Source organism: Aulonocara stuartgranti, assembly GCF_965226115.1.
Source record: "Aulonocara stuartgranti genome assembly, chromosome: 9".
Classification (NCBI taxonomy): domain Eukaryota; kingdom Metazoa; phylum Chordata; class Actinopteri; order Cichliformes; family Cichlidae; genus Aulonocara; species Aulonocara stuartgranti.
In genome coordinates, this window is record NC_138960.1 from 16,847,069 (window position 1) to 16,858,085 (window position 11,017).

Genomic DNA, 11,017 nt, shown 5'->3' on the forward strand with positions numbered 1-11,017 from the left:
TACTATGGCAACCCCTCTTTGCAGTGACAGTAAGTGATTATATGTAAACTTGGAAATATGATCTGGCCGCATGAATTTAGAACATTGGACAGCAAGCATCAGAGGTCAGACCAAAAAATAAATAAATCTTTGACATATATTGAAAATTCAAACAGAAGATTGAATGAAAATTGTTAAATTTACTAAAGGTGTGAGGATTGCTGCAAACCAAAGTACATCAGAACATGATTAGGAAAAACTATGTAATAACAAAGGTTCATCAATGCTCCTCTCCCCTCCTCTCTTTACTGATTGTCTGTGGACATTAGTGCATGAAGGTTATGCATATTCATACCAGCTTTCTTCGTCCTCTATGCCAGCCTCTGGCTGAGACGAACAAAAGGCCATCACCACTGTTTGGTGCAAACCCTTGAGTGAGAGACACATGCTGAATCACTAATCATCAGCACAAGAAAGAGCCTGTTTTGAACAGAGAAGCAAAGAGAACAAGGAAGAGACACAAAATATCACACCTGCTTTCTTTTTGTGTTTCACCTGTGTTGTATTTTGCTTTCACACTTTCTAGTCTCAGGTTCTTTGTCTCTCACGTAGCGCCTCTCGACAGAGGGTCACCCGAAGAAATTTGAGATTTTGTCAGTGTGTCCCAGTCAAAAAATAAATAAATACATTCCATTTTTCTTGCCTGTGTCGTTTTTCATAATTCAACATCTTTTCACCATTCCTCAAAATTTGGCACCTCTGCACCATTCTTTTACCAAATATAATGAAGAAGTAGCTTAATGTCGGATTGAAATGATGGTGCGCGTTCTCTAAACATGATATGCTCATTTTTTTAATTCCCCTGGGAGACTTCTTTTGCATGTCATACACTCCTGTCCCTCAGTACTGTCAGGCTAAGCATCTCAGTGTGTTTAGGCTTTGGTACTAGCATGCAACCAACATGTATCTCGACATTTACCGCATAATGACGTTAAACTTACAGGCCTTTAATCATCTTCCATTATATTGCTGTCATTGTGATCAGACCTCAGTGCAAATTAGGAAGAGCTTATGCACACATGGAGTATCCTAAGTCAAAGAAAGCAACACAATGTGCATGCACTGATTATTTTGAAACTCTTTGCAGCCTTTGAGAGTTTGCTTAGGCTAATTAATGTGCAATAATGAATATGCTATAAACCTTGGACCAGAAAATACAAAAATCTTTTTTTAAAAACATGTAAACTATAGCTAGCTGTTTAGTAAAGAGAAGTGCTACCAAATCAGTGTATCGCCTAAACACACAGCGCACGCAGTTTCAGTTCTTGCTCATCTTTGCTTGTCAGTGTGACTTGTCTGTGGCTGATTGTTTTCTGTTTGTCCGATTAATGTCCGTGCTTTATCTCTGTGCCCTCTAATAAGCCATTTAATTAGGCCTGCAGCAAACCAGAAAGGGATGCAAACTAATGATTCAGCTGATAATGACCTTTACGCATGCCTTAAATAGCTTAAAATATTCATAAGCCCATCATTGTTTGGATGTAGTTTCCAATACTAATATTAACTCACTATGGAGGAAATAGTACACTATTACTTTACTAGCTGGGTTAAATGAGGAATTTTAGAATAATCTCTACAGCCTCCTTGATATCTAAACCCTTATGAGTTTGTACTGACACAGATTACCATAAATATCATTTCAAGGGTAAGATTTAAGTTCATTTTAGCATCTTATTTTATGTAATAAGCCTTGAAACTTGCCTTTCGTTTTAGTACAAATAAAATGGCTACTAGTCAAAGTGTCAGTGTTAATCTGATTGACTCATTCTTTTCCCTCAGGACTCCATCTCTTATTTACAAACCACGTTTTTTTTCTAATAATGATTTTAAAGCCTGTCTTGCATATTTGAAATATAAATAATGAACTCCATGGCTTGCATATTGATCCATAAAAATAATAGAAGTTCTGTAGCAATGTTCCAGTTAACCAAGTTTTGCTCTCTTTGACCTTTGGTTTGATGCTTATGAGTTTCCACTTACTTATTATATCACACAGGGCAAAAGTTCTAAGCTACTACTCATTTCTTTAGTCTCGCTTCCAAGGAGCCAGACACATGGTCCATTGGTCTTGAGCAATAGGCTTTCTGAAAGTTTCTCTATGGACACTGACTGCTACTATTTCACTCATTTTCAGTCCAGTCCTTGTACCTGATCATTTTAGGAGGGATCACACAAAAAAGGAAAACAAACAAAAGCAAACTATTTGTGCTTTAGTTAAATCTATGAAAAAGTCCACAGATAACACAGTTTAACAGGCGTAACATAGTATCTCACAACAATGTGATTTCCAAAGACCAATTAGCCAAAGGTTCAGAATGTCTTGGCATGTTGTCCAGCATGTCATTAAAACGTTAAGGAAACTGGTTAACTAACTGGAGGATAACAGAAAGGCTGCTGTGCAGAAGTCATGGATTTACCTCCCCAGAGTCTGGACCTCAAAATTAGTGAACCATTCTGTGATCATCTTGACAGAGAACAGAGTAAAAAGAGCTTTGGGATGTCCTTCAGGAAGCCTGGAGAACTATTCCTGAGGACTAGTTAAAGAAATTTCAAGTAAGATTGTCTAAGACGGTTCATGTCCTGCATACAACATGGTATGCAGGGTGCTCAGTTGCAGACAGGAAAGTACTGCAGAGGGTCATCAACACAGCCCAGAAGATCACTGGCTGCTCTCTGCCCAGCCTGGAGGCCATTGCAAACTCTCGGTACCTCAGCAGAGCTGGCAATATCATTAAGGACTACTCTCACCCCAGTAATCAACTGCTTGAACTATTACCGTCAGGCCGACGGTACAGGTCACATAAAACCAGGACAAACAGATTCAGGGATAGCTTCTTTCCCAGAGCTATCACCGTAGTAAATAAGCACAAAACAATTGAACCTGCTTAACTATACCATACTTGCCACTGTCACTATATTATGCTGCTACTCATATTATCATTATATGAATTTTGCTATTCTGTATACAGTGGGGCAAAAAAGTATTTAGTCAGCCACCGATTGTGCAAGTTCCCACACTTAAAATGATGACAGAGGTCAGTAATTTGCACCAGAGGTACACTTCAACTGTGAGAGACAGAATGTGAAAAAAAAATCCATGAATCCACATGGTAGGATTTGTAAAGAATTTATTCGTGAATCAGGGTGGAAAATAAGTATTTGGTCAATAACAAAAATACAACTCAATACTTTGTAACATAACCTTTGTTGGCAATAACAGAGGTCAAACGTTTACTATAGGTCTTTACCAGGTTTGCACACACAGTAGCTGGTATTTTGGCCCATTCCTCCATGCAGATCTTCTCGAGAGCAGTGATGTTTTGGGGCTGTCGCCGAGCAACACGGACTTTCAACTCCCGCCACAGATTTTCTATGGGGTTGAGGTCTGGAGACTGGCTAGGCCACTCCAGGACTTTCAAATGCTTCTTACGGAGCCACTCCTTTGTTGCCCGGGTGGTGTGTTTTGGATCATTGTCATGTTGGAAGACCCAGCCTCGTTTCATCTTCAAAGTTCTCACTGATGGAAGGAGGTTTTGGCTCAAAATCTCACGATACATGGCCCCATTCATTCTGTCCTTAACACGGATCAGTCGTCCTGTCCCCTTGGCAGAAAAACAGCCCCATAGCATGATGTTTCCACCCCCATGCTTCACAGTAGGTATGGTGTTCTTGGGATGCAACTCAGTATTCTTCTTCCTCCAAACACGACGAGTTGAGTTTATACCAAAAAGTTCTACTTTGGTTTCATCTGACCACATGACATTCTCCCAATCCTCTGCTGTATCATCCATGTGCTCTCTGGCAAACTTCAGACGGGCCTGGACATGCACTGGCTTCAGCAGCGGAACACGTCTGGCACTGCGGGATTTGATTCCCTGCCGTTGTAGTGTGTTACTGATGGTGACCTTTGTTACTTTGGTCCCAGCTCTCTGCAGGTCATTCACCAGGTCCCCCCGTGTGGTTCTGGGATCTTTGCTCACCGTTCTCATGATCATTTCGACCCCACGGGATGAGATCTTGCGTGGAGCCCCAGATCGAGGGAGATTATCAGTGGTCTTGTATGTCTTCCATTTTCTGATGATTGCTCCCACAGTTAATTTTTCACACCAAGCTGCTTGCCTATTGTAGATTCACTCTTCCCAGTCTGGTGCAGGTCTACAATACTTTTCCTGGTGTCCTTCGAAAGCTCTTTGGTCTTGGCCATGGCGGAGTTTGGAGTCTGACTGTTTGCGGCTGTGGACAGGTGTCTTTTATACAGATGATGAGTTCAAACAGGTGCCATTCATACAGGGAACGAGTGGGGGACAGAAAAGCTTCTTACAGAAGACGTTACAGGTCTGTGAGAGCCAGAGATTTTCCTTGTTTGAGGTGACCAAATACTTATTTTCCACCCTAATTTACGAATAAATTCTTTACAAATCCTACCATGTGAATTCATGGATTTTTTTTTCACATTCTGTCTCTCACAGTTGATGTGTACCTCTGGTGCAAATTACTGACCTCTGTCATCATTTTAAGTGGGGGAACTTGCACAATCGGTGGCTGACTAAATACTTTTTTGCCCCACTGTATATCGTACTTATTATTGTTTGAGTACTTTGGTTGTTTTATTGTACTTTTTATATTTTATACTTATATTTATTATTGCATTTTGCACCAAGGGAGTGGCACTCCAATTTCGTTGTACCTTGTACAATGGAAATAAACGCTATTCTATTCTATTCTATTCTATTCTATGTTGAAGAATAAAGGTGTTCATACCAAATATTGACTTTCAAGCTTGTTAGAATTGTACAAATCTTTTTTTTGCCTTATATGTTGTATTTCCATATTGCTCTACCTAGTTCCCATTTTTCTAGCAAAATATTAGGAAATGAGCAACAGCTAAAGACTTTCGCACACTACTGTAGAAACCTAATTTTATAATACAACACAGTCACATCTCCTATAATCACATAATAAATGTGACTTGTGCAACAGTCTCTACTGTAACTGACACAAATCTGTAGACTCAAATAGTGCTTCCAGTGCCATGAGTGTTATACTGAGCAACACATATACCCTATAGCTGGTATAGGCTAGCCACATGGAATGACCTGAATAGCCCATTATGAAGCTTTAATGGAGAAAGTGTATTCCAATATAGTTTGCACAGTGGACAGGAATATACTTTAAATGCAAGTAGATCATGAACTGTGGAAACTGCTGTCTGGTGTATGAAATGCCAGCAAGTAATAAAGGTGCGTTTTCTCAGAGTCTCAGTAACATTTTTACTGAATGCTAAGGTTGTTTACCTCCAAATCACAGCGAGGCATTAAACTGCAGATAGCGCAAGAGAGACGTGGTGCAAAACAGTTTTAACCATATCAGCTACAACACGTGCATGACAAAGTTAAATAAATAATCAAAAAATAAATTGTTTCCTTTTTCTGCTCAGTGATTTTCCCAAGTTGCCTCACACAGTCACATGGTGGCTTTGTGTAATTGGTTGCTTTAAACAAGCTGAGTGATAAGCACTGTCCCAGACAAATTGCATTTTTCACCCTCTATAACCCCACTTGGGCAAAGCACCAGGTGGAATAAAGTTTAGGGGGGGGGGTTGTACAGATTAATCACCCTTTTTTAAAAATAAATTTTAAAACACAAGCATGGAAACACACTCAGTGGTGAAACTTTTAATGAATTTGAGTGTAATCACTTTATTCATCAGGTGTATGAGGGTATAGTGAGACAGTTTTGTGTGTGTGTGTGTGTCTCACTGCACCAAAGTTGTTATCTTGCCATTAAAAAAAAAATCAAATATTAAAGACATGAAAAAATTTCTCTTTATACATTTCACTATTTGAGTCCTCATGCTTAACTTAAGGAGGCTAGTTTAATTCAGATCCATAGATCTAATCTAATAAGAAGCCAAGCAGTGTTACAAAGTTGCAAAAATAAAAGGGTGTTTTGTGTAATGTATAGATTTTTTAATTCAGTTGAAACTCTGCACTTTGGTTTTACTTTTTTTCTTACCTACAAAATTGAACTACTGGAATAAAGTCTCCAGTGGTTGACTAACTCAAGTTTGAAGAGAGGATGTTTTGAGGTACACTGACAACAGAACTGCTTTATAGTCAGTTACAGCATGCCGAATCTACTGCAATATGTATACAAAAAATGTTTTGCTTGAATAGATCAGGTAAATGCATCGGTGCATCCCTGAGGTTATGAAAGCTGAATCCTGTTACTCTTTATCCAACACATCACCTTCCTATCTCTCACCTTGTATGCGTTAGGTGCCTCATCATTACAGGCCGATCTAACACAATAGTGTGTTGCTTTTAGGTGAATATAGAATATAACAGTTAGATGTGCAATGCCAAAATGCACAGTTTTTTCTCCTGGTAGCTTGCAATGCAGCTTCAGTGTGAAGCCCAGTCGGCTCTGCAGTAATACTGATATATCTCACTTGTCTGTGCTAATGTAACTTAATGAACTCCTTTTAGATATTGCACTGCTGTAAAAATTTTCTTCTCTCACTGAAGCCATTTTATTAAATAAATGTTCACGTTAACATATTGCTAAGAGGTCATCATTAACTCAAAGAAGCATAACTCTCATTAGCTGCAGTAACAAGTTTCAAACTCTAGCACGTTATCAAGTATTACTTGACTTCATGACTTCATTAAGAGTTGGAAAATATATTTTACACTGTAAGCTACTTGTCAGTACAGACATTTGGCAACATCAGGCCGTATTTCCTTTAATGTAGATGAGCAGGCACATTCTTTCTATTCACATAAAACTTAGAGGTCATTGCATGAGAAAAGTATTTGAAATGTTGGACATTTTGATTGAATATGAGGTTGAATTGGCTCCAGCAATGACTCTGATGTGCACATCGCCACCGTGTCAATCGTTAGCATTCAAATAATAATCAGGGATTCATTGCTAATGATTTCTAATGCTTCTTACTGGTATCCAGCTTTTTAGCCCCGTGTTATTTTAAGCATCCTGGTGGAAATTATATACTGTATATATGCCAAAAAACCCAGCTTTGGTGCAGTGATTTTTTTTTTTTAAGAAACAAACACATTTAACAGGCCCGATATTAGCACATAGCACATTAGCATCTTTTAACTGTCCTCACCGTTATTAGCACTAACACTGCAAACCATCTTTTTTCTGTGTTGCAGCAATTGTAGTCCTGTTTATTACTCTAAGGCGGAGCAAGAAAGAGCCCCTTATCATCTCTGAAGAAGACATTAGAGAGAATGTGGTCACCTATGATGATGAGGGCGGTGGCGAGGAGGACACGGAGGCTTTCGACATCATCGCTCTTCGTAACCCGGCTGCCGCAGAGGAGCTCAAGTTCCGACGGGACATTCGCCCAGAGGGGAGGAAACATTGCGGCCCGCCCCGCATCCATCGCAGCCCGTCTGTGGAGCTGGATGAGGTGGATGTGCATCAATTCATCAAGCAGAAACTAGTGGAGGCCGACATGGACACTAGCGTGCCGCCGTACGATTCACTTCAGACCTACGCTTACGAGGGTCAGGGCTCACCTACAGGATCCATCAGTCCTTTAGACTCACCCGGCACACATTCGGAGCAGGATTTTAACTATCTGGATAACTGGGGACCCCAGTTCCAGAAACTAGCAGAACTCTACGGAGATCCAGAGTCAGATGTGACGACCTAGTCTGTGATTTCAGTCTTGTTCAAACCAAATCTGTTTGAAATCCGTTTTTCAGATTTTCAGTGAAGGATATCAACAAACAGATATGCTAACTGTTTCAGTGGTTTCCAACTTATACTGTTGAACTAAAAAGGACTGCTCTATTTTTATTTATTTTGTTTTTCATTTTGTCCCTTTGGATCATGGGTCGTTCATCTGGAAGCATTAAATCAGATTTTGAAAAGGAAAAACATAAATATGGGGAAAGGAAAATGATATTTTCCTTGTTGTATATTTTTTAATGCTCAATAAAGTCCTGAAATCCATATAAGTGGATATGTGAAAATTTGTACATTTGTCTTCTTCCTCCAAGCATGGATATAACAGCACAGCATGGAATTATCATGGTGGGAGGCATTACCAAAGCTATTCATGATTCAACACACAGAGGATGGTGCTGAGGCAGCCATATGCGCAACAATGAAACCTCCAGCAAAATGAGCTTACAATGTGTTTTGTTTATTTTATGTGGTTGTTAGGCTGACTTCTCACTTGTTAACTAAGAAAAAGGAAAGTACTTACTTATCCAGTTAACCATCTATACCCCAATAATGTTCGAGAGTCGTGAGAATTCCCAAAGAAAGAAAGAAATGGGAAATCTGGTGAACACTAAACACCTCTCTATTTAAGATTTATAATTTTAGACTTTCATCTCTTTCTCATCCTATTGTTCGTCTGACTGCACTATGTATTCCCTTATCCTCTTCCTCCTTACCTGTAGCCTCATTTCCTGAACTGAAGTCAGAAAACAGGCATCAGCATGCTTAAACATGCTTATGACCCTTCTTGCTCTGGACAGCTGACAACAAGGTGGCTAAATATCAACTGATGATGAACCTTTATGCTAGCTAATGTTAGGCTCAAGTATCCTAAAAATCACACTTTCCTGTAATAAGCAGATTGATTAAATTCCCACTTTGTAAGAGTTTATTTGCTAATTCCCTGAGTCTGACAATGTTAGAAGGTTCACTAACACTGACACAGCATTGAAACCAATAGAAAAGTTAAGGATATTCTCAGCAAATCATCATTCATATTGGTTAAAAGGGAACTGACTCGTCGACCTGTATCGGACTCATTTTACAAAGTTTAACAGCCTCATCCAGAGCAAACATATGTCGACGCTTCACATCTGAGGTGAAACACTGACCAGAACATTTAAAGTATCTCGGGTACAAATGTAAAACACTACAGAATATTTCATTGGCATATCTATTTTTTCTGTGTTGGTGTTATTCAAGTAAATTTAAATATAAGGTCTCAAAAATGATTTCATAGTTGCTTGTAGAAAATTGCTGGCCATCCACAGCAGTTATAGGGAAACAGAGCACATGCGGCCATAAAGGGGTGTAGAGGGCTGAGGTATATATATTTGCAAAGAATAAATGTACAGTGCGTCTGCATGTATTCACAGTGCTTTACTTGTTCCATATTTTGTCATGTTACAGTCTAATTCCAAAATGGATGAAATTAATTTCTCACCTTAAAATTCTACACATACCATAATTACAAAGATTATTAAAAAATAAAATAATAATCCACAGATATTCACAGCCTTTTCCATGAAAGTCAAACTCACTTGCGTTCATCTGTGAGATGTTTCTACAATTTCCAGTGTTACTCTGGCCTTTTCGAAGGTTCCCCCCTCTCCACAAATATTTCTGCAGCCCTTCACCAATCAAGCCTGTATGGCATAATGGCCAGATGGAAGCCACTACATGACAGCTCACCTAAATACCCTGGTCTGATCAAACAAAGATTGAACTCTTTGGTCTGAATGCCAAGTGTTATATCTGGAGAAAACCAGGCACCACTCATCATCTGGCTAATACATCCGTACAGTGAAGCATGGCAGTGGGGATGTTTTTCAGCAGGAAGACCTGTGAGACTAGTCAGGGTCGATGGAAAGATGAATGCAGCAATGTACAGAGACATCCTTGATGATAACCTGCTCCAAAGCACTCTGGACCTTGGAAGGATTATCTTCCAATAGGACAACAACCCTAAGAAGAGAGCCAAGATAACAAAGGAGTGGCTTTGTGAGCACTCTGTGAATGTCTCTGAGTGACCCAGCTCGAGCCCAGACTTGAACCCAACTGAACATCTCTGGAAATATTGGAGAATGACCATCCAAACTGGTAGAGTTTGGGAGGAACTGCAAAGAAGAATGGAAGAAATTGCTCCAAAATAGGTGAGCCAAGCTTGTAGCATCTTACCCAAAAAGACTAAAAGCTATAATTGCTGCCAAAAGTGCTTCAACAAAGTATTAAGCAAAGGCTGTGTATGCTTTTGTAAGTAAAAATTTTTTGCTTTTGATTTTTACTAAATTTGCAATAATTTCAAGTAAACTGTTTTCACTTTGTCATTATGGTGCATTATGGGTAGAATTTTGAGGTGAAAGATTAATTTAAACAGTTTTGGCCATTACATGGCAAAATGTGTGTGTGTGTGTGTGGGGGGGGGGAGTGTTTCCATTAATATTTTTCCTTTCAAGATTTTTTATTTTTATTTTTTTTAGAAAGAGAACACAGACAAAAAAGATGCAACCTCGATATCCTTAATATCCACTGGAGTCACTTCATGGTTGACTTTTCAATTTTAATGGTTGTTGTGGAGCCTTTCTTCAGAAGCTGTTTACTACAGACCGGACATTTCTGAAAGCACAACTCAAAGTCAAAAAGGTGATGAAGTCAATTTTTGATTTCTCTAGCTTTTCACATTCATATATTATAACTGCCCAACTCTTTCTTGCTCTCACTGCTTGATTTTCTCCTGCAAGCAAGGTAGAGAGAGCAATTAGTGTATTACAGGCACACCTTTGTCGGGCTCAAACAGGGATAAAATATCCAGGGGCATATTCAATCCCCAAAACAGTCCACACAATTTTGCTGTGGTTTCTGGATTTTGCCAGTTTTGTCAAATGCCTTCACATAGAAATTAACATAACTAGCTTTTCCACAGCTCTTTGATAAAAAGCACAATGTGCTTTCATTTAGGTCATTACAGGAAGCAAAACCTATTAAACACATATCAGAACCTGTAGAAATGTTATAGCACTACCCAGCCCTAACTACTTTTTTCTGACATGCTCTTGTTCAATGTTGGTTGCCTCAGAAATGCTGACGATGCTCTCGAGAAAGACAAAGGGAACATAATGAATATTTCAGACCCCCACCACTCATGACTATAAAAATCGTCTGCCTCATTCTTTCTGCCTCCATGTTTCCTTGCTCAACATTTCCCTCTGCTAACAGAACA

The 11,017-nt window shown here is 39.2% G+C and overlaps 1 protein-coding gene across 1 annotated transcript in view; it reads left to right on the forward strand.

Annotated features, from left to right (window-relative positions):
* Positions 1 to 8,038, forward strand: part of LOC309714196 (cadherin-18) — a 99,380-nt gene extending 91,342 nt beyond the window's left edge. The window contains exon 12 of the mRNA XM_082546456.1: positions 7,218 to 8,038. Within this exon, the coding sequence (XP_082402582.1) occupies positions 7,218 to 7,723 (506 nt within the window). The 3' untranslated portion in view covers positions 7,724 to 8,038. The remainder of the gene's footprint in view (positions 1 to 7,217) is intronic.
* Positions 8,039 to 11,017: the final 2,979 nt, after the last annotated feature.